This window comes from Drosophila virilis, chromosome 2 (assembly GCF_030788295.1).
Source record: "Drosophila virilis strain 15010-1051.87 chromosome 2, Dvir_AGI_RSII-ME, whole genome shotgun sequence".
NCBI lineage: Eukaryota > Metazoa > Arthropoda > Insecta > Diptera > Drosophilidae > Drosophila > Drosophila virilis.
Window position 1 is genome coordinate 12511483 of NC_091544.1, and position 23838 is coordinate 12535320.

General features: G+C 39.9%; 5 protein-coding genes and 1 non-coding gene across 6 annotated transcripts in view; 2 read left to right on the top strand and 4 right to left on the bottom strand.

Moving 5' to 3' along the window:
• Positions 1-38: 38 nt before the first annotated feature.
• On the top strand, positions 39-1280 carry Trm7-32 (tRNA methyltransferase 7-32). Its single transcript, XM_002053983.4, has 2 exons — positions 39-347; positions 405-1280. Exons 1-2 carry the CDS (start codon positions 227-229, stop codon positions 1223-1225), a joined length of 942 nt encoding a protein of 313 aa, XP_002054019.1. The 5' UTR covers positions 39-226; the 3' UTR covers positions 1226-1280.
• A 29-nt stretch (positions 1281-1309) lies between these two features.
• Mcm2 (DNA replication licensing factor Mcm2) lies at positions 1310-4413 on the bottom strand. Its single transcript, XM_002053982.4, has 4 exons — positions 4259-4413; positions 4013-4205; positions 2014-3953; positions 1310-1945 (listed from the first exon to the last, which is right to left on the bottom strand). Exons 1-4 carry the CDS (start codon positions 4259-4261, stop codon positions 1424-1426), a joined length of 2658 nt encoding a protein of 885 aa, XP_002054018.1. The 5' UTR covers positions 4262-4413; the 3' UTR covers positions 1310-1423.
• Positions 4414-4723: 310 nt separating this feature from the next.
• Positions 4724-4795, top strand: TRNAP-UGG (transfer RNA proline (anticodon UGG)). Its single transcript has one exon. It is a non-coding gene; the product is annotated as a tRNA-Pro (tRNA).
• A 5691-nt stretch (positions 4796-10486) lies between these two features.
• Positions 10487-11198, bottom strand: LOC26530785 (uncharacterized). The gene is made up of 2 exons (XM_015172339.3): positions 11045-11198; positions 10487-10985 (listed from the first exon to the last, which is right to left on the bottom strand). The coding sequence occupies exons 1-2, from the start codon at positions 11135-11137 to the stop codon at positions 10749-10751; spliced, it is 330 nt and encodes a 109-aa protein (XP_015027825.1). The 5' UTR covers positions 11138-11198; the 3' UTR covers positions 10487-10748.
• Positions 11199-12913: 1715 nt separating this feature from the next.
• LOC6630517 (uncharacterized) lies at positions 12914-14026 on the bottom strand. Its single transcript, XM_002053981.4, has one exon. The coding sequence runs from the start codon at positions 13878-13880 to the stop codon at positions 13437-13439; it is 444 nt and encodes a 147-aa protein (XP_002054017.1). The 5' UTR covers positions 13881-14026; the 3' UTR covers positions 12914-13436.
• Positions 14027-18443: 4417 nt separating this feature from the next.
• Teh1 (tipE homolog 1) overlaps positions 18444-23838 on the bottom strand; it is a 32839-nt gene continuing 27444 nt past the window's right edge. Inside the window, exon 3 of the mRNA XM_002053980.4 lies at positions 18444-21541. Within this exon, the coding sequence (XP_002054016.3) occupies positions 21472-21541 (70 nt within the window). The 3' untranslated portion in view covers positions 18444-21471. The remainder of the gene's footprint in view (positions 21542-23838) is intronic.

Sequence of the window (23838 nt, forward strand, 5' to 3'; positions counted from 1 at the left end):
TTTTCCTAGATTTTTGCACAGAAACATCATAATTGTCACAGTCACTGCTACCTCATGCCTGGTATTCACAGTTACTTTCATATATATATACACCACATGTTGCAATCGATTATACATGTGAAGGAAGCGCAGCCTTGCGAAGTTTATTTACATTGATATATTTAAAATTGACCCAACATACTAGCATAAGAAACAAAATCAGAAGCTTCTGAAAAGCCGGAGCACCATGGGCAAAACATCGAAGGATAAACGTGATATTTATTATCGCCAAGCCAAAGAGGAGGGCTGGCGGGCGCGAAGTGCTTTCAAACTAATGCACATCAACGAACAATTCGGTATACTGAATGGTAAGCTCTTTATTATTTACACGTCACATATTAATGCTCAGCCTAACTGCTTTCCAGATGTGCGACGCGCTGTAGATCTCTGCGCTGCACCCGGCAGCTGGTCCCAGGTGCTCTCGCGCAAGCTCTTCGACTCCTGCCTAACGGATGATGAGAAATCGGAAGTGAAAATAATTGCAGTAGATCTGCAGGCGATGGCGCCCATTCGTGGTGTCATACAGCTACAAGGCGACATTACCAAGGAGAGCACGGCAGAGGCCATCATTGCGCACTTTGGCAACGACGCTGACCAGAAGGCCCAGCTGGTCGTGTGCGATGGTGCACCGGATGTAACTGGCGTCCACGAAATGGACGAGTATATGCAGAATCAGCTGATTGTCTCCGCACTGAGTATTGCCACATTTGTGCTGGAAACGGGTGGCACATTTGTGGCCAAAATATTTAAGGGCAATGCCAACAGCCTACTCGAATCGCAGATGCTCACGTTCTTTGAGAATTTTCACATCTACAAGCCGCCTAGTTCCCGTCCATCGAGCATTGAAGCTTTCGTCGTGTGCACCGGTTTTCGTCTGCCCATTGGCTACATTCCGCAGATTATCAACCCGGCACGGGACGATATCAGAACACTCGCACGAAAAACTGGCTCCAAGGTCAATCAACGCCTGGTGCCATTCATTGCGTGTGGTGATTTGAATGGTGATGTTGAAGATTCAGTGTCAGACCTTGAAGACTTTACCTCAGACGATTATGAACTGGCCTACGATGATATGATAAACGATCCGGAATTTCCCGATGAATTCAAAGACGAGCTAGAAGATGTGTTCTTAGATGAAATCGCAATAAGAAACATACAAAGTGTTCGAGCCAAATGCCTTTGGTAGTAGACCCTTCCACTTTTGATAAAAATAAAACTTGATGCAAAAAGCCTAAACACAATCTTATTACTTATCTATAAAAATGTTAGATACATAACCAAATCTTTATTGGACATACATAAAATGGGAAACAAAACGTGTATGGTGAGACTAAAATTAAATGAGATTTAAAACGTGAATATGTTCAGGTAAACTCTTGGTAATTTAGGCAGCGCCATCGACCACAATCTGCAAAATGGTGCGTCGCTTGGGATCGTAGGAGAAGCCATTGCTACGAAACAGTTCCGAATCGTAGAATGGCTTTAGATTGCTGATATCCAGCTGCTTGGCACGCTCTATCAAGTCGCGCTCCATGATCTCCACATGCGTGGCGCTGGGCCCGTCCTTGCAGCGTATGTAGGCCAGCTGATCGAGTGTCAGTTGGCGCAATATGAAAAACAGCAGTTCCGAGTGATCCTTCTGGAACGCCAAATACTTTTGGAATGTGTTGCGCATCTTCTTCATTACGCTGAACTTTTGCGTCTCAATGAAACTCTCGAGCATCATGCGTATGGCCATGCTAACATCGGCCTCCAAAACATTCTCACGCAGATGCAGACGAGCGTGCGCCTCGGCCATGCGGATGACGCTCTCGATGTGACGTACCGTTATAGGTAGCGAACCAGTCGCAAAGGACTCCTGACGCAGCTGTGCGTACATCTTGGCAATCTTGTCCTCATCAATGTTCTATGAAAATAAAGAAAATAATTGAGCTATTGTAGTCCGAGGAAGTTTTAGAGTTTGGGGGGACCTACTGTTAGCTTTGGTCGTATATTCTCCTTGGCATACACAATGTATTGACGCAGCAAGTCTTGTGGTATCTCCTCCACAGACTTATGTTGCGGCTCCTCCAGTTCTGGTTGTTCCTCTTCGCTGGGATGATGCTTCATGTGTGAATGCACCACAAACTTTGCCAGCTGCTGGTCCTGCATGGGATCAAACTCATCCTTGACCACGCACAGTATATCGAAACGCGATAGAATTGGCTCCGAGAGATTCACATTTTCCGAGAAGGTCATCGAGGGATCATAGCGACCCCCAATAGGATTGGAAGCAGCTATGACCGTGCAACGTGCCTGCAGTGAGGTGACAATGCCTGCCTTGGATATGGAAATGGTCTGTTGCTCCATGGCCTCGTGAATGGAGGTGCGGTCCTGATCGTTCATCTTGTCAAACTCGTCGATCAGGCAGACGCCCTGATCGGCCAGCACCAGTGCGCCAGCCTCAAGCGTCCACTCCTTGGACACGGGATTGCGACGCACATAGGCGGTCAGACCCACAGCACTGGCACCTTGACCGGTCGTAAACACGGCGCGTGGTGCAATCTTCTCCGTGTACTTTAAAAACTGCGACTTTGCCGTGCCCGGATCGCCGCAGATGAGCATATTGATGTCGCCACGCACCTTGTGCTTGTCACCTGGATTCTTGGACTCGCCACCGAATAGAGCCAGCGCAAGAGCGCGTTTGATATAGTCATGACCATAAATGGATGGGGCCATGGATGCCACAATACGCTCGGCAACGCGTGGATCTTTGCTCAGCTTTTGTATGGTGGCAATGTCCTCGTCAGTCAGCGATTGCACCACCTGCTTGGAGTCCTTGACCACCACGTGGTTGGCTATAATGACCGTAGCAAATACGGGGAAACCCTGATCCGTATTAAGCGAGCCGTCATAGTTGTTTGTATAGATGCCAGTGACCTCCAGTTCATCGCCGGGCTTGCATTGATCGCACAGATCGGCGAGCAAAATGACGTCCTTGCTGCGCGGTATGCGACCGGCAGGTATGCGTCCCGGGGATTCCTGTAGCGTGATTTTCTGATAGTTGCGATACAACGTCTGCTCCATGTTGATGGAAAAGGGTCCTGTGCTCTGGCATTCCGGGCAAGAGCCAGGCTTAACTTCCGTGTTCTGCGACTGTACAAACGGACCCAAAACATAACCGCACTTGACACAATCGTACTTAATGACTGAGAGTTGCGGCAGCACGCCTGTTGTGGCCGTGACCACGCCCAGGGTGCGTACCAGCTGATTGAGATGCAGCTTACGGAAGGTGCGCAGCTCCTCGATCAGCGGCAGCTCCGAGATGCGGACATGAATTTCCGTGGTGACGCGTTCGTACGTCGGAAAAATGGACAGCACCATGTCTTTGGCCACTTTATCGAAAATTTCAAGCATCTGGAATGGCGCCTCGGGCAGAAAGTATGCCAGCACATGCTCCTTGTTGGCCAAATCCGTGTAGGACACGACAAATGAGGATTTGTTTTGCTCGCACATGCGACGAATGCGATCACGATACGTATATGCGCCACGTTCATCCACAAAGGTGCGCAGAAAAGATTGGAAACGATTCGCAATCTCGGTACGCGGACCAAGCATGCTCACCCATTCTTTGGTCGAGTGGCCCTTGGTATCCTCCAAGTTTTCAATGGACTCAATCATTTCCGTGTCTTCTACTTCGCCCACAGCTGCCTTCTCGCCGGCCCGTCGCTTGGCACGAGGGCCCACATCATCCTCGTCGTCGGACTGACCAAAGCCCAGGTCGCGATCGTCGCGATGAATGCCTGCCGCACGATCGCGACGACGCATTTCCGACTCGGCTGCAAAGCGTTCGCCTTGCGACATTTCTGAGAAGTCCTCCTCGTCGTCCAGCATGGCAGGATCATAGTGATCCAGCTCAGGCATTTCGCGGTAGTCTAATTATATTTCAACAGATTATATTTCAACTGATTTTGCTGTGAGCGCGGACACTTACCGTTCTCCATGTTGTCGCCAAACAGCTCCTCGCCATCTTCATCTTCCTCGTTGCGCACTGTCTGATCGCCAAGGATCTCGTCCTCATTCTCAAAAGGCTCAAAATCGCCCACAGGCGACGTCATCGCTGCGCGCAAATCGCGACGCTCGCTGGCATCGCTGGGCGTATTTGGCGGCGGAGAGCTGGGATTATCCTACACAATGGCGTTAATAGCATTGCAACTATATGAGCACCAAGACAACTTACCATGTTTAGTGTGTGCGATTTCTGTTTATGATTAATTTGCTGATAATTCCCTAAATATGCGCTTGGAGTATGTTGTGCTTCAGTTGTTTGGCAGCGACTGTGAAATTGGCGTGCAATTTTGGCGGGAGATATATCGCTCACTTGATATATATCGCGTAAGTATTGCGATATTCATATATCGAACAGATGAATGAATTAATCGAATAAATCTCATTCGATAACTTGTACGCCCCAACTGTATTTAATTATTTAAGTAGCTTTAGGAATATGCATAGCATTGCAAAGTATAAAATAGCATGAATGCAATAATTTAACAATCTCTAACGCTAGAGTTAAAAATATCGATGATTTTGCGATTGTTTTGTGTATGCTAACTTGCCAAAGCTGAATGCTACGTTACTTCGGACAAGCGCCACGCCACAGTGCGCAGCATATGTAAGTTATTTGCAAAGCTGAACACCAGATGGCTCAATGGTCTAGGGGTATGATTCTCGCTTTGGGTGCGAGAGGTCCCGGGTTCAAATCCCGGTTGAGCCCGCTTCACTCTTTTTGCAAATTATTTAATGTTTTTAGTTAAGAAATTTTTTGCTTAGTAAATAAATTTATATAATGTGCTTCCTTAGACTTGACAAATTGTAATTGAATAATTATACGTATGGCTTCTATATGGTAATTTTTTACTTGTCCATTTACGACTAATAAACTTGTTGTGATATTACAGTATGAAATACTCGTTTGTACGTGATTCTAAAACCTCGTACGTGCTTGGGACACTCTCTCTAATTTTCTGCGCCTTTTACTTAATTATAGAGTATAAGGCTCGCACGAGACGTACGATTTATTGCACCGGAAAGAGTCGCCTTGCCAGCGCTACCCCGTATTTGCATAGGAATCGCATGCAACGACAATGGGCCCGTTCGGTCGGTCGGTCGGTCGGTCACATGCAGAATAATTGCGGTCAAACAATGACATTAAAGCGAAGTCAGAGTCGAGTGGAGTTTGGCAGCGGGTTTGTGACTGCAACTGGAACTCCAAAGTTTCGTTCCGTGCCGTGCTTTCGCGGACAGTACAAGAGCGCGTGCTGAGTAATTGCAGCTTTAAATGACATTAAACGCGCATCGTGCAGTTTTGCTTGCAATGTAGTTTTGTTTATTTATGGTATTTGCTGTTGTTTTTGTTGGGATTCATTATAATATATATATATATTTTTTTTTTTAGAAGCGCCCGCTGGTAAGCGCATTTCTCAATGGTGCCCTGTTTGCCCTGTGTTGCTGGCCAGCGTACGTGCCATGCAGCCGAAAGTCATTTGTCGATGCGGAATTGCAAGACATTTTATAAGCAAAGTCACCTCCAGTAACTATCCGAGACGGGGAATTATTTCTTATTAAAATCTAAAGGCCAGTAAGCCCGAGCTGCAAGGCGTGCTAAAGAGGCCAGGTAAAAGAGCAAGCGATTGCAAATTGAGTCATTTTTCATTTCAAGCTGGAAATTAATGGTCATCAGCATGGCCACATAACCGAAAGGTGTTTCGTTGCCCTCAATATGTCACATTTTCGTTGCTGACTTGAGCTATTTACAAATTGAAGTGCTTTTGAAAGGGAATACCAAAGGAACTTACATATGTGCGACTAAAGTTCAATACCTATAGCTTATATGTATTTCATATCTTCATATCTCAAGTAACTAAAACAACCGTGCTTATGCTCACAAAGAGGCGTATGTACTTGAACCGAGCTGTTATAAAACAATGTTTGGCTATCTAGGTCATTGGAGCAGTCACAATTAGATCTAGAGGTGACCCAGTAACAGCACATTGCAATTGAGATGAAAACATTTAGAATATAATTAGGTTGTTTCAACTTAAACCTTAAGCAAATAAAATATCGTAATGAATTAGGTCTGGGTTAACTCAGACGGCAACCTTATGATGGGTACTAAATTTTGATCGAAATAAACGCAGTTTTTTTTTTTTTTCATATACGTGCTTGAGTTACACTCAAAATTTGATCCCTTTTTTCATAATTTAGTGCACACAGCATACAATGTATTAAGTTGTTGCACTAACACCGTGAGACGAGCTGCCAGAGCCATAAAAAGCATATAATTTCATGGTGCCAAGCGAAAGGTAGGTTAGCCAGATTCGAACCTGAATATGTACATATATGTAGCATGCCCCTTCTTACATATGTACATGAATATAATCTCTCGCACATTATTTTGCACTTTTCGCGGGCTTGTTGGGGTGTGTGGGTGTGGGAGAGGCGTTAATAAGCACAATATCACACATATACCGTACAAATACGCACATAAAGTTTGGCAAATTACGAGGTATAAAAATGGCGTCTCATTATGGTAAATTTAATATTTCATGGGCAATTTGCCAGGATTGAAACCGACACACTTCAAAAATTGCGTACACCACACACCCAAGCACACACTCGCTCACACATTGGCATTTGGGCACTCAAATTCATTCATTCTTCATAACATGCTGCCACATAAATGTGGTCGCCGTACGCAATGTGGCAGGAGGCAGAAGGACGAGGGCGAGGAGAAGGAGAAGTAGTAGGCGCTTGCCCCTTTCTTCATTTGCTTCACTCATATAAATTTAAACTCAATTAAAAGTTTGCGTATTAGACAAACTTGTGGCACGTTGTGACACGTTGATGACACGACCACGCCCATCTCGCCTACACTTGTATGCAATTTAGCCAGCATCGGCGATGGGCATGTGTTTTTGTGGGTGGGCAGTTGCCATCCGCAAACCCAAATGCCATTCGTATTTAGTTGACATTAAAAATGTGCGCGATACATCAGTTTGTCCCTGTCTCACTTGCACACATTCTCTCTCACGCTCACTCACTCTCCCTCTCTCTTTGTTTCTCTGTCTGCCTGCATGTGTGTGACGCGTGCGGAGGTCGCCCGGCAGGCAGTAGCTCCTTCAATTGAAAGCAACAACCCATTGACATACATTGATACGCTTTTTAGTTACACTTTAGCTAGAAATTACGCAAGTTTTTAGAAATCTGTAGTGACAGATAAATTGCGAAGCTTGAGATATCTGTGCACATACATACGCCAAGCCTTGCTCGTTAAAAGTATTTTTGCTTCACATTTTAGATGCCACTTTTTCGACGGTTGCCCGCACGTTAAAACTTTAAATTTATTCGTACAATCAAAAGTTATATATAGCACAGATATTTGAAAATGAGTTTGAACTCCATCAAATTAAGAGCCAAAAGTTGAGGTCAACATTAGTTCCATAGTGCAAAGCTTGAGGTCGAAAAATAAAGTTTCGTTAATATAAGCTTTGACCTCCGCTTATCATCCAAGTGAGGTAAAACTTTCAGTAAAAATTTCGGATTCCTAACTTTTGCGGATTGTGTGTTATATTAGAATGTCTACAAATTTTCACGGTTACAGCAGTTGATTAACGCTTTAGTTGAAGCTTATAGGTATTTGTATACACTTATACTAACGTTTTTCCCTTTTCCAATATTTAATACATAGCTTTAATTCTACTGACATTAGTTTAACCTTTTACACTAGAGATCTGATAACCTCAATATTTGTAACTGCCAGTTAATTTGCCTGTGGTCAAGCCACCGCATGCAATGCATTTGTCAACACTGGCCATAAACAAATATTAATCGATCGATTTATCGAAATGCTTAGCAAACGCTTTCAAGCTGTTTTAAGTAGCAGCTATAATTTCCATGGGCGAGTTCTTTGTGTTGTAAGTCATTTGTTAAGTGTCGTTTCAACAACAACAACAGCAACAAAAAACCCAGGAAAATAACATAAAACATTAACCGTAAGCCTTCTGGCTTTTGGGCTAGTACACTTCATAAATACCCTTACCATAATCACAAGAGTTTCTTTTTCCTTTCTCCTATCTCCACATGGCCAATTCTGTGGTTGGCCCAAATGGCGAATGGCAGGCACATAAATAATGGAAACAAATCGGCAAAAAGCAAAAAGTTAAATGCTTCTAATGACAGAAAATGAAGCAAATGACGAAAAATTGCGCAAAACAAAAGAGACAAATAATAATATACCAAAATGGCGGACCGGTTGGGCGGACAATGGGTCTGCCTGGTCAGTCCGCAAGCACGCCAACACGCTTTGTGTCTCTCTGTGTGTGTGTGTGCGTGTGTGTGTGTGTGAGGTAGAGAAAGCGAATAGAACTCTCAAAGGAGCAGAGAAAGTGAAAGTGAATTAACAACAACGAACTGCGTTCAAATCGAGAAAACCATGTGCGCGGCATAATTACGAAGCAATTAGACGATATTATTATTGAGGTCACCCGGCAGCAGTTCTGCTGGGCTTGTGCGGGAGCTGCACAGAACATATGGCCACTGGCCGTAGTGTTGCCACTCATCCGGCTATTTGCTGCTGCTCCGGCTATGTGAGGCGTGCCAAAGGGATGCGTTCGTCATTATCATTCATGGGACAACGACGAAGGAGCAGCGCAATGGCCACTGAATGAATACAAGAACAAAGCGTCGACTCAAATAAACACAATAACAGCTCAAAAGGAAAACAACGAATCTGCTATGCTCTTACTTGTATCAACAATACATTTCAATAGATATTACTGTAAAGAGATCTTGAAATGACAGAAAGTAAATTGAATTATTTCAGTTTTTTTTTTAAGTCTCGTAACCTCTTGTCCTGGATCCATTAGAACTTTGTGATACTCTTCTCTGCCTTCGGGTATTATTAACAAAAAAATAAAACAATGCTGGCGTTGCCTCTAATGAGCATGCAATCTGCAGGCGCCAAATGGGCAATGGGTGTTTGAGCAGCTGCCATTGGGACAGGGGCTGGAACTGGCAAGAACATAGGGGGCGGGCCTGGGACAGGAATACAGCATTGACCGTTGGGGGAGCTAGCGCACAGACTGAATCGCGTGAAGCACTTCAATTATGGCAAATGGTTTATAAACTTGACACGTGAGTTTGTATTTAGTTGAAAATCTGTTGTGAAAATGACTGCCTTTAATGAGTGCTGGTCAGTTCGATTTGGGCCTAAATTTCCATCGGCATCGCGTGCATGCAACTTAATAAAGCAGTCAAAACATGGAAAACAATGACAATGACAACGGCTAACAGCTGGGGCGGAACCACCCAGAAGCACAACCAATACCTATTACTGGGTGGGGCGTTACGACCTTAATTGTCGCTAGGCATTCAGCTAAAGACCTTGCATGCAGGTTGGTTGATTGGCCTGAGTTTTTTTTTTGTCTTGGGGCTGGCAGGTGCAGTCGAACAGTATTCGTTGCATACTTTCAGGCGTTCAACTTTGCGGGTCGTCGAAAATCGAAAATGGCGTAACGCAAACCCCAAATAAAGTTGACTGTAAAGCCCCGGCGAAGGTTACAAGGTCTTAACATTGATTTTGAATTTGATTTTGACAATTGTTGTAAATATGCACGTGCATGCATGTAAATGTGTTATACACCATATGTGGCTCTGGCATATCAACTTTGAAGGACTTGAAAACATTCTCAAGCGAGACCAAGTCGCCAAGTTGTCTTTATGAATGACTTTGCTAAAAGTTTCAAACTAATTTTATGGCTGGGTTAATAGAAAACACTAAGTTAAATGTTGAACTTATAACTGGCAGCGATGCTATACGCAAAATAAATCCAATTCAAGGTAGGCATATTCAGCTCCAGCGTTCCTCAATGGTTCTATAGCTTTAAATCTGATTATGGAAATTCTATTAAAACTTTGATGGGCTTGGAAAATGTTAGAAAATCACGCACCCGTCTAAAGTGGCACGGAAATCGAGTTAGCCGGTTGCGGTTTGGGCTCTGTGCGAGGTGCAACTGCAGCCTAAAACGGAAACGGAAATGTGACGTAAATAAATACCGCACTAGCACGCATATCCTTCACCAAAACAAACAACAACAACAACAACTACAACAGATGTAGCAGAATGCAACGGCAACAAATTTAAAAATAAACATTTCTCTGCATGCTGGCAATTTTATACCCAAATTTTTGTGCACAAACATTGGCTCTTTTGTTGTTGCGTTTCCTATTTTTGTTGTTCGGGTTTAGTCATTGTTGCGTGTTGTTGTTGTTGTTGTTGAACTATGCGTCACGCAACGTGTTTTAATTAATATATGCAAATTGTTTAGTATGGCACACAAAAAGGTTTAATTAAAATGCTGGGTTATTTTTTAATGGTTGTAATTTATGAACGGTTTGTTAACATACTTCAACAAAAAGTCTGCAAGTAATCAAGCACGTTTTCTTAATGCATTTTATTTTAAACTATTTTGAAATATATTCCATAATATCGAGGCAAACATGCATCGACCTTGACTGTCAATACTTTTGCTTTCACGTTCTATTCGTGATCAGCATACCAGCCTCTTCCCGAGACACAAACCAACACTGGAAGTCAGATTGTCTGTTTGTCATCACGTGTTTTATTATTTGTTTAATTTTTTTTGTATTTTCTGCAAATTGTACGTTGTCTAATTGTCCGAGGCTGTTGCACTGATGGCAATATATTTGCGTCCATTTATGATCACAGTCTGCATTATGGGTGGTGTACATTTTCGACTGGAGCTGTGGCTGGTAGCACCGACGACGGCAGCAAGTGGCAGCTTTTTCAGTTCAAGCGCCGGCAGTTCCAGTTGCGTTCTTCGCAGCTCTTTGCTATCCTGTTCATTCTCTATATTTTGCGTTTCATTTTTCGCCTTGCAGCATTTCTGACAGTATATATACATATATTTATTTAAATATTTGGTTAGGAGTAATAAGAGCTTACGGGGCATAGGTAAATATCCTTCAAAGTTATTGGATCTTTGACAACCTTACGGGTTCGAGCCTTGCACTTGGAGCAGATGGAAAACGGGGCCATGACCTAAGCGCTTTAGCTGCGTGCTAACAGTATACGAACAGTGTTGGTTAACGTACGTAAATGTGCTAGGGATGTTAGTCAACTTGTAGCACGAACAATTACCGCGATGGCAAGTATTGAAAATCCTAACGATTGTTTTTCAATAATTTCCTTAGCAGATTAAGCTTAACTTGCACGCATTTTGATTGTTTACCTTAGGCAAATTGGAAAAATTTGTAAGTGCTTGCATTTGCATTTTGAGTTTCTATCAGTTTCGCTCTAATAAAACCGCTTAGAGTTTTCTGAAATATTGCTTGGCAGCTGCATTCGCTGATGGCCTGTGTAATGACCTTTGATGTCAGCTGGCTGCTTGTAGTGATGCTGATGCTGCTGGTTTAGTCAGGGCTCGTATTCGCATTAACGCCATTAGGCCAATTTGGCAGTTTGCCCTGACAAAAAACTTTTACAAAGGTAACCAAAAGCGTGGCCCAAATGGCAGTCACTTGACTGTAGTCTGCGAGTCGTGCCTCGTTCCACTTTGGCCCATAGCTTGCCACCCGTCCTCACTGCATTTTACAGTTGCCTTTTGTACACATATCTATGCAAGTTCAAATAAAAGTTAAGTGTGCAAAACAGAAAAATGTCTGCAGCTGACACAGTCGCAGTTGTTTCTTGTTTGTTGCCATGGCTGCAACATTTCTCTTCGTTAACCCAACTTGGCTTTAATTACGATCCCAGCCAGTCAGCTAACAGCTGTGCCCTCGAATTTAACTGACATTGTTGCATTGTTGCCACTTGCTCGTGCATCAATTTATGTTCGTTCGAATGCTCTTTTACTGCCCCCACTCGCCACATGGCACGAGGCTCACTTAGATACAGAAAACTCGATGACCAACACTGGATGCTAACTTTAAAGAAAAACAGGGTTCCAGCTGTGCTGGACTATTTATTGCCTGTCAAACACTATGAATTGGCAGCGCATGCAGTTACAAATTGTTGCATTTATTGCATTTCTTCAGCTCAAATATCTTTAAATATGCCGAAAAGTATGCAAATACGTGTGGGCCCCAATTGAACCAACAGAGCTGATGTTTTTCAATCAGAACCGAAAGAACTGATCTTGTAATTAAAGTTATGGTTAATTTTTGGTTACACATTGGATACTTCAAGTAAACTTGAATAACATATCAAATTTTTTCTCGGAAACTCGCCTTGCATTAAATACTTTTGCATTTATAGAAACACTTAGATTAATTTGGTTATTGATGATAATATGTATAGGGTCAGAGGTCTCATATACTACATGTTACATACTTTGAAACAACTTGATTAAATGCTAGCTTGAACGCACTTTATGCGTATAAAGTAAAACAAAGCCAGCAATCAGCACACTTGATTCTTAGAATTCACCACGCACGTAGTTAGTAATATGCACAATATTTTTGTCATTTGAAACGTTATTTTTTTGCATTTCTTCTCGCACTTTTTTATTTATTTACATATTAGCATATTGCGAAATGTATATTTTACGCGTTTCTTTGGCATAGCTCGCAATTAAAGCACGACTGAAGCGGATTTGCCTTTACCTAGTGTTTGAGACTTTGTTGACAAAGCTTAGCAACGGGATCATGAGCAATCGAAAAAGTTATCGATCTATCGCTCAGTGGCGCCATCTACGCAGCTTATAATGATTGTCGTTTCAGCACTGCTTTTACCATATCCGAGCTAATGACGCGTTGTGACGTCAGATTTGCCCTATGAAATAATAAAGCTGACCAAATTGAATGAAATGGACAGACAAAGTATTTGATTTATTAGTTTTGTCATTAAACAAATTGTCGAACAATGACAGGCCCAATGCAAACTACATATATACTGAGACAGATTTAAACATGTAGTCGCTAGCACTTATTTATGTAGATTGATATTTGTTTCTGATAAACATAGCCATTGACGCAAATTTGAATAAACATTTTCATTACCGAAATATGCACGAGTCCCCAATGACCTCAACCTGAGGCTGAGGTTGTCAGTGGAAAGCAATCACATTGCTTCAATTGATTTTCGACTGGTCATCATCCTCTGATGTTTCGGCCATTGCAAAACAATTTATGGGCACCAACAACAAAAAAAAAAAAGACTATTAATTATGGGTTCATCGAACAACAAAGGGACAATTTTAGTGTCCAGGCATAATGGATTTGTAATGAGCATATAATATGCTTACTGACTGGTAAATACATATCTATGCAGTTAAATATAATTGCAGAGTTTGAAAAAATTAAACAATTAGTTAAATATGTGCGATTAATTATGCATGCTAATTAAGTAAAGCTTTGCGAAACCTCAAATCTTCTATTTGTTCCACGTCCACGTCTGGTGACGGCACATCGTAAAATGTCTCCTCCACATCAATTCTATTACTTTCACAACATTCCTCTAGTTCTGGTAGGAGTACGCCATCTTGAAACTTCTCGCGCAACTTTTGAAAGAGATCGACCTTGAGCTTGCGGCGTCTTTGCTCCTCCTCGATAACACGCCGGAACACAGCGTTCATATTCTGATGGTTGGTTTTATTTTGGCTCATGCTAACAATGGCCGCCTTCACGTGGTCAATGGTTATGTGCATTGTCTCCATGCTGCGTTTGCTGGTCCAAATGGCGACACAACGCTCGCACAGCCCGACCACAAAATTGGTCACCTTCTGAGGGCACATCTCGCACTTGGCCACTTGCAGCAGGGGATCGATTTGATGTGCATTCATGTTGTTAGTATTCAAATTTGTTTTTATGTTTTGGTTAGTGTGTTAGTTTTGTGTGGCAGAAGTACAGTGTCAGAAGAGTTGTCACGTGGCATTGGCTGCGTTCAGCAAACATTTTTGATTTAAGCTTCATAACACATATGTATTTTGTGTTATTATTTATTTATTTATTTATTTTTTCAAATAATAGACAATCGTCGTATTGTTTGGTTTGCTCATCTATTCTCTTTTTAAATTGATGAGTCAAAAATAACTTTTAGGCAGCATTAAAAACAACATCATCTGCTGAACGCATCCAGTGCCATAATTATAAAACAGTGTTGCAAGATTTAATTAATATACTAACTTACATTAAGTGTTGCCACAGCAGTTTTTGAATGTTGTCACATTTCCGCTTCAAATAAGGTTGGCAGCCAGTAGCCCGCTTCTGTACGAAACTTCGAACTGAGACTAGGCTCCAAATTTTGTTGCATATTAATTGATGACCAGGTAATGTGCATGTGTCTTAAATCAAAGCTAAAAGGAGTGACGAATATGTATGCTCTAATATAGCTTTCAAAAGTGTTGGCATGTGGGTTTTGGGAATCAATTTTATTATTAAAGCCTTGGCTTTATGGTGTTGGCCGTTGGCTGTTAGCATGCCAGCCTGAGGCCACTGCGAGGCTCTTTTCGTTTCAACAAAATTCGTTTAATTTCTTAAATTGAAATTATGGTAATTTCCTGTAGTCATGCAAGCCTTTAGCGCCGCATTTCGTGTCTGATCAGATGGTGGGGGCTGACTGGGCGGTTGACGACGGGCTGAATCGGGTGATTCAGCTAACCAAAAGTCAAGTTCATAAATTTAAAGCAAAATAAGCAAATGCAGTCGAGGCGGTCCCTTTTGGCCATAGTTTCTCGGCTCCCCCACTCAAGTTTGACAGCCGATGAATGCTTTTGGGCTGTTGCCACTGGGGACGCTTGGCTTTCGTCATTGAAGTGCCGCTTTCAAGGCTGCCAGTCCAATCGATAATGACTCGCACCCAATTCAGTGGCCCTCCTCTCTGCCTCTGCGGGGGCGTCAGCTATGGGGCGTTATTTACAATGAAATTATTCAACTGTTGATTTATGATTTACAAGCGCAATTAAAGCCGCGCCCAGAGCCGCCAAAAATGACACATTATATTGTTCAATTGTCGTGCATGGATATCCCAATTCTGAGCGACCCGCACCAGCATGCTCCAAATAATCGTGGGAAATTCTACACGGACTTGAAACACAAAGAGCGCTCCTGGCAATGGCAACTTGTTAAGCTTGTTGTTCTCTCAATTGCGCCCTTTAGTGGCATTTCACTCGAATCATTGCGCCTCTGACCCAAACCGCCAGCCCTCAACTTCCAACTTTACCCTATCCATCCGAACAAAGCGATTTGCCATTTGCATGGCCAGGCTGCTGTGCCTCGTGCAGGTGGGCGGCGTTTTGGATACCTGTTGAGATGTATAGCACCACGCCTCGCCTGGGGGCTGTTTTCGATTTGTACGAGCAGCAGGTAGCTCTGCAGTCATGTTGAGCATGATTTGCTGCGACTACTGGGCGTATCCTTCATGGCCCGTTCTAGGAATGTGAAAAGGTTCAGACTTTGGTTTCATATAGCTCCTTGAAATTCGGAAAAAAACAGCAACAAGCGTGCCACAGCTTTCAAGAATTTCACCCACAGCAAATTGCAGTTGAACGTTGTGAAATACTCGAAAAACTGCCCAATGTATGAACTAAATATTTTTCGCATTTGTCAAAGGCAGAGTTTCTGAAAATCTTTCCATGTCTCAATCTAGTGCAGTTCATGGTTTAAATTTATGTTAAATCAAGTGCAGCATGCTTGTGAATAATATTTATGTTAAATTTATTGAGTTTAATTTATAGAGCTGTCACAAACAAATGCTGGGCTTATTTACCGTGGAAGGGAAATTAAATATAACAAGACTGTTCTATTGAGGAGTCAACCAATTGGAGATACGCTGAACCCAGCGACGAGCTATCGATGCCCTCTTATATTCACACGCACGTAAAGGTGGGTGAGGATGCTAACCACGAATAATTTTTCTGTTTTCTCTATTATTTTTTTTATTTAATTTTTTGCTATGATTAGCAATATACCTCAAAGTCGATTAGTCTGTCAGCACAAACAGTTTTATGTATCAAGATTAATATTAATTTGTATTAACGTACTCACCTATAAATTCCCGCGCACAATTATTTTGTCCTCATCCACTTTTCTAGTAGATAAATTCATTACTGCATGTTTAACGTAGCTGACTTAATAAATCTCACATGAATTATTAAGCATCGGGTAGTCGTTATATATACATATAAATACATTTCTTGTTTAGTTTGGGCTCAGCTTAACGTGCACCCATATCTAAAATACATACTTACATGCATGTGCATGTATTCAAATACATATAATCGAATATACATGCATGCGATTGTAAAAGTTGATAAACATTTAAAACATCGCCTCCTCCATAGGTGATTATCAAGACCGCCATCTCCTTTATAGATCAAGCCTCCATAGTAGAAGCCATCTCCTCCTCTTGCAGCGAAGCCTATGATACTTACTTGAATTTATGAGAATCGCATAGTAGGGCTTAAGTTAAGAAATTGTTATTTTTTTAAATTATAGCGCAGCTAGAGGTAAGCTTGGTAAACATAAATTCGTATATATGTATATACATATATTCAAATAAACACACATTAATACTGAGAAACACACACACACATGCACGCATTCATGCATTATACATGCATATAAACATAGATAAATACATACATGCATACATTATACATACATACCTATATGCATTCGCACATACATAAATACATACACGCATACATTATACATACCTACACTCACTTGCATACACATTTATATGCATATACACAAAAATACATACACACATGTACACATGCATACATACTCACATGCACACATGCAAACATACACCCACACATGCACATACATACTTACACATACATACTTACACACGGACACATACATTCATATATACATACATACATGCGTAGCTGTGAAAAGGGCCATAGCTGACTGAACGGGAATCCAAATCGCTAAACCACGTGTCCCTTAAGATCTATTTGAAAATGAGTTTGTGACCGATCAAAAGGGAAGCAAAGGAGTTTAATGCAAGCTAGTTGAGCTTATAAAACTCACCTATTCCATAAAATCGAAAACATGCTCAATTACCTAAGTAGCACTCAATATTAATCAGAGTTGCGGAATATATGGGAATGACCGAACAAATGATAGGCTATGATTTAAAATAAACTATATTCCGCAATTTAGAACCTCTCTGATTAGTAAATTTGCACTCTGAAAAAGGAGCTAAATCGCTGCAGCTTGTCGGAGTAGGTTCAGAGGCGTTTATGCGCTGCCTACATTTTCACACGTATTTAACCCGCTTATTTCTCAAGACCTATTTTCCATGGACGGCTCATCCAATTTGGGAATAGGCTATCATCGATCTTCAACTATAAATTGAATGAAAAATTCAATACCGTCTGGTGTACATGATATTGCTCAGTATTGGCCCCCCCAACTAATCGAAGCTGTTCAAATTTACTTCATAGTTATGGCATATTTGCGCCAAATTCAAAACTTGCTCTGCTTCCGCTGCGACCGCATTAACCATAACCGCACAATCTTGTTTTGGGTATTCCGTAGACAAAGAGCGACCACAAAGTCAGGCAAGCTCACTTTGAGATTTCAATGGGCACCCCTTGCAGACAACATGAGCACAAAAACCTCGGCTGTGAAGCTTGTTCGGGAAAAGGCCATAGACGAAATGACAAGGAGGTGTAGTTGGCGGGTTGGGGGCGTAGGTGTGCACACATGAACGCATGGCGCATAAACCAGTTAGTTTCGATGGCTGCTGTTGAGATTTGGAGGATGGGTGGCTTGGTGCTTGGCGCTGCAGCTCAACTGTAAACATCATCATTGGTGCTGTCGTTGTGGCCCCGGAACTGTCTGGAATGGCTGCCAGCTCGATACCGTGTGCGCTACCATAGCGACTTTGTGTCTATTTCCATGCGTTGCTCTCTGACGTCGACAGCCCCGCCGATGGATGCCTTTGATTTCATTTCAGTTCATTTCATTTTTGTTGTCGCAGAAGCAAACTCGCGACTGCGTCGCTGCTTTGTGGCAACTCATGTGGGTTGCCCCACAAGCATCTGAAAGCAACAGAATCAACGGTCCGGAATTGTGGACTATGATGGCTGGCGTTATACACTTAGATATCTGTTGATGTTGTTGATGTTGTTGCTGTTGCTCTTCTGCTTCTCACTTAAGTGTACGCCATTTTGTTACATGGAAAATTCATTGGATTTGTGTAATTCAGTTCATAGATGTTGTTTATGCTCTTCCTATGACTCGCTGCTCACTCTAAACGCTTCATATACTAGCTAAAGATTTTGATTTATCTTTTAAGCTAAGTGCAAATCAAAAATTGTACTCCCCTAAGAAAACAAAAAAAAAAAAAACACCGCAGTAAATGTGCTTTTTTTCTCATTTTCTTTCAATAATAGTTCTTGTTTATTTTTCAATATGCGCCTAGTTCTATTATTATTATTATTATTATTTTTATTATTATTATTATTTTTATATGCTTTCGATTATTTCTCTGTTCATTGTGTATTATATAAATGTTATTGTTCATTTCGTGTTCATTTCAATGCTTACCATTTGTATTATTATTAATTTTCTTTTGTTTTTGCCACTTTGCATTGTTTGCTCTTTATACGATTTTTTTTGTTGTGTTTATTTTTTTATTCAAATTGCTTGTAAATTAAATTCTTATCAAATGTTTAAACCATAGTCCTATCAAAGCCAATTGTAAAAATAAGTATTGTGTGCAAGTGTTCAAATTGTTATTCATTCAATATTCATACTTTGATTGCATATGTATGTACATACATTATGTATTTATGTAACAACGAAATAAACAACGAGCATGTTCAACATGAAGCGTGTGTATAAAATGGATATTATGTATTATTTAATTATTAACTGCTGCTTCTTTGAGGCATATTTTCTAGCGATGCGCTGCTTAGTTTAGTACTCAATGCTTTGCTTTCATTTATTTGCATGTATTTTCCTTTTCGTCTCTTACAAAATGATTTCAATTAGCTTAACTATCAAAATTATATGCACCTCTCAACTTATGTACAATTTGTTTGCTTCTTCATTTTTATATATATATATATATATATATATATTTGTATATATTTGCCATTGTTATTATTGTTTTTGCTTAACTATGAACATCCTGATGTTATCATTATCATGTAGCTCCGTTTATGAACTTATCAAGTTGGTTGTATTCAATTATATGTTTATCGGCTTAGCATATGCGTCTGGCTTTCACATTTATGTATTTTCATGCATATAAAATATAATAATAACACTATGCAATTGCCAAATTCCGAACATTTCTGCGCCACTCTCTAATACACTAAATGTTAACATTCAATATCCCATTGCCAGCTTCGGCTCAACTTGAACAGAGTAAGTAGCGTAGCAGCAACATCTAAATAGGGCGCAGTGGTTCTGTGAGCGGTTGTATGAAATGCTTCGCAAACATATTCAATTCAAAATAATACGAAATTTCTAGAAATGATATTGTCAAGCACAATTTTGTATTGTGTATGAAGTACTACGGCATCTATTCCATTTATTCAAGCTCCGATCAGGCGGTACATAAAATATTTGACCAGTAAAAGAAGCTAACAACAAATCAAGAAAACACTTAAATGTTGTTTAAGTTTCAGTGGAATAAGCTACAAATGAAAGCTTTTGATAACGAAATTCAATTAAACCGTTGACTTCGGAAGTAGTTAAAAAAGCGCTTTAAAAGTGCTTACGAAATTAATTTCGTTTATGTTTTCATTACTTTTTAATAGTTTTGTTCCTTTTCAATGCCGCTCATTGAAACTTTTTGGAAAACATAAAACAAAAAAACCTTTATTAATTTTGTATAATTAATATTGAAGCAAGACGTGAATTAAATTGCTTTTGATTGGTTGATTTAAGTTAAAGATGTTTTAAGTTTGTTTATCAATGTAACAAATTGCTATTAATAATATACATTCATTATATATATTATCAATGTGATCACAGTCAAAAACAATAATTAACTATGTCTGCAAACATTTTATTTATTTACAAAAGGGATTACGACGTTTGTTTTTATTAAATAACAAGTGATTGAACAAAATTTGGTGTGGAGTTTAAACAATATTTATTTATGCCTATCAATCAAATTTATTTCAAATAAACATGTTACCAACTCCATATTAACTTGGGGCACTTTGTGAAGGGCTCATTAACAACAATATCATCGGCTTGGACGTAGTAGAGCATTTGCTAAAGGAACGATAAACAACTATATTTTCAATGTTTATTTATTTTATTATTTTTTTATTTCAAATGTATTCAGAGCATCTATGCAAAAAATAATAGCTGAAGCATGAATATTTTAATTTAAATAAACATTCTCAATGCATATTTTATGCGAATTTCGAGTTGAGAAACAATTTCAGTTGTTGGAGGTTTTCAATGTTTTGGTTGCTAAATTTAGCTGAACTTTTGCATTCGGTTTGGTAATTAATTACTAATGCATTACAAACTTATTAATAAACTATGCAAAATTTTACATCTAATGTTAAATTTTTATATTATCATGTGTTCTTGTCTTTATTCTTTTCAGCAGTACAAAAATTATTCATTGCATTTTTTGTTCTTCTCACAAATATGGTTTTGTGGTTTCTGTGTGCTTTACTTTAACTTCTTTTTGTTGCCATATTTGTTATTTAAATTTACATAACTAAATTTACATTTTCGTTACACATTGCAAACATTTCTCTCGCCTTAATATACACCTGCTACATATTACATAATCAATTTGTTGCAAATACAAACACAATTCTTATACGCCACCTTTCATCACTCTTATAAGAAAATATGCGATGTTGCATTGCCGTACATATATACGTGTATATATGTAGTATATATTGAATAACCTAGCTTAGAACTAGTTTACATTTGTTTTTGCTTCTTTTGCAGCATTTGGGTTGCCGCCACACGGCCAGGTTTAAAAATCATTAACGCTAAAAAGTAACTAAATGTAATCAATCTTAGGAATTATTCAGTTGGATCAATTATTATTATTATTATTCATGTGTTTGTTCTTTTGTTGCACTTCAATGTTCATGTGTGTGCGTGTGTGTGTTTGTTTGTTTGTGTTTCGTATGGGTATACATATGTGTTTTTTGTTATTTGGTAGTTTTGCTAAAACTTTTCAGTGTTGCCCCCTCCCCCCCCACTGTAGTTATCGACGGCCTTGGCCCTGGCTTTCGGGCGCCTGAGGAATTGTTTGGCCGCCATTGCCAATGGCATTCAGATTAGTCAGTTAGCTAGACTTGATTGACACTATGATGGAAGAACAAATAGATTATCCGTAGTTAGTTCCGCAGTGATGATTAGCTTCTGCTAGAAATCGCTACTCGTCGATGGATTCCCTAAATTGCTCTCCACAGTGTCATCTTTGTGTCAGAGTGGCGGCTTATAGACTTCAATAGCAGGCGTAAGCATGTCCACGCGCGTTGATATCGAAGTGTCACTGTAGAAGGAATGGAAAAAGGGAAATAGAGAATAGATATGAGTTAGTTATTTATTAGCTGCCTAGGTTTTCTATTATATATAATTTAGCACTTTTGTTGAAATTCTTAGCTCTCTTGTTTTCTTAACTTATCTAAACCATTTGGTGTACTGCAACTCTCAAAATAAATATAAGAAAAACCTCTTACAAATGTTCTCGGAAATCTCATTACATTCGAGATTGCACCACAGAGCTGGTGAACGGAAATGATTGAATTATGCTAAAAGTTTTATAGAAACAGAATTTCAATAACTTTGTTTTCAATCGCAAAGTTGGGCGCGTGTGTAAAGTTGTGAATACATCAAAGACGCCGACTGTTTAATATGGTGCTATTGAGTGTGGCTAAAAGTGCATGAAAAGAAAAGAAAAACAGTTGAGGAAACTTTATCGAAAAATAATGCAAAATAAAAGGAAAACCAAACAAATAAAAAAAAGGAAAGACGGATTTTTTTGTCGCAACGATGAGTAAATACCCTTGTAGAAATGTTTTAATGCGAACACCTTATTTTGGAACGAATGTTGGTGCAATGTAGTAAAGTAGTTAGAAGAAGAGCGAAAAAACAAATTAAAGAAATCTCATTCTTAGACCGTTTCTTGCTCTACAAAATGAGCTATATAATATAGATGATGTTGACAACACTTGCAAATTGGACTAAAAACCTTTTCAGACTAAAGAAAACTAATTTTCGACAGCTTATACGTTGAAAATGCTTTTATAGCTTATTATAGTACAATGTTGATAGCATTTTGCTCAAATGCAAAATTATAGTTTGCCTTATACAAAAAATGTAACGAAGTAACAGCCGGAGTCAAAGGACTTTAGCCAGAACACAAGCTTAAATATACTTTGAATGTAAACTCGACGCATGTGCTTCAATCTTACAGCATACAAAGGAGTTGATGGAGAGCGCTGTGAATGAAAAATGATGAACCAAAAAGTCGGAACAAAGTGTTGGGCATGCAATGTGAATACATTTCGAACAGCTGCTGCCACGTCCTGTTTTTATCAACTTTAGCTGCAGTGCGTTATGTGTCTGAATCCCAGAATCCAGTACTATCCGGCAGCAGTTCATGAGCTTCATTTCGTTTCATTCATTTCGGTTCAATTGTTATATTTATTTATTTATTTATTATATTTTCTTTGCGCTCTCTGCTTTTATTGTTCGGCGAATCTCTGCTGTTGCGTCTTACTGCGGCTAGCCGCCATTTTGCCAGCACCCACAATGCCGCCCCTTTGTTTGCTTGGATTTGGTTTCGCTTTGTAAATGAAATGGAATTAAATGAAATGTACAATTTATTGTATTTAGGGGATTTCGAATTGCTATGCGCCATACGCCATACGCCATACGCCATAAGCCAAGCGGCTAACGAAAAACAAAACCAAAATCGCATTTCCGCTTCCTATTTCAATGTAATATATACTCGCTGCTTTGTATTTGTGTATACACATGCATAAGTATTAGTATCAGGCGAGGAGCGCACAAGCTGCTCCATTTATTGGCATTTTATTTTAGTTTTATTTATATTGATGCCTTCTCTATACACTCGATTTCGATTTGTGTTCCATGTCGATTTGCTGCATTAGCAGCGCATATTGAATTAAATAGACATCTCGTTTTATTTGGCGGAAGTTATTATGTTCTGCATCTATAAAACAGATACAAAGGGTATAATAAAAGCCGGGTGAATGCATGGCACATTGTATATTGACTAGCTTGATCCAGCTTGATGTAATACATAGTTAAAGCTCATTGCAAATGTCGTGAATATATTCATGGCATTGACAAGAATGTACTTATTCCTTTTCTCCTTTTTGTTTTAGCGTCTACATTTAACTCTTTGATCTGTTCTTTATTTTATTGTTGGAGTTCCTATATTTATTTCTGATATCAAACATAAGAGAAAACGAGAGATTTTGGAGGATATATTTCTTTCCAACTGAGAGCTCAGTAGTTGCAGCGGCCATGCCATCTAGCTCGACGTCTAGGCTGCAAGCGCAGAGCACCTGCAGAGAGCAGCTGCAGGTGGTGCATTAAGTGTTCAGATGTTGCACTTTAGTCAAAGCAGATTTAAACACAAAAATAAAATAATAAGAATATTTGCATTACATTTACTGCAGGTATGACTGCAAACCTAAACAAAAATCTCGCTGGTTCGATTCACTATTCGAATCATCTGCCCGCCTATAGGTTTTATTCGTGAACCTTCTATCAAATATCCATAAGCTTATATTTTGGATACACAACAAATGTTTTTAA

What these genes read in the sequence shown, in the direction of transcription:
- Mcm2 (XM_002053982.4), bottom strand. An exon ending in TGGCGACAACATGGAGAACG is followed by an intron (nt 3,954 to 4,012) that starts GTAAGTGTCCGC and finishes AAATATAATTAG; the next exon opens with ACTACCGCGAAATGCCTGAG. An exon ending in ATATACGACCAAAGCTAACA is followed by an intron (nt 1,946 to 2,013) that starts GTAGGTCCCCCC and finishes TTATTTTCATAG; the next exon opens with AACATTGATGAGGACAAGAT.
- LOC6630517 (XM_002053981.4), bottom strand. Translation starts at nt 13,880, where the DNA reads ATGAATGCACATCAAATCGATCCCCTGCTGCAAGTGGCCAAGTGCGAG.
- Trm7-32 (XM_002053983.4), top strand. Translation starts at nt 227, where the DNA reads ATGGGCAAAACATCGAAGGATAAACGTGATATTTATTATCGCCAAGCC. An exon ending in ACAATTCGGTATACTGAATG is followed by an intron (nt 348 to 404) that starts GTAAGCTCTTTA and finishes ACTGCTTTCCAG; the next exon opens with ATGTGCGACGCGCTGTAGAT.
- LOC26530785 (XM_015172339.3), bottom strand. Translation starts at nt 11,137, where the DNA reads ATGGCCCCGTTTTCCATCTGCTCCAAGTGCAAGGCTCGAACCCGTAAG. An exon ending in AGGATATTTACCTATGCCCC is followed by an intron (nt 10,986 to 11,044) that starts GTAAGCTCTTAT and finishes ATATACTGTCAG; the next exon opens with AAATGCTGCAAGGCGAAAAA.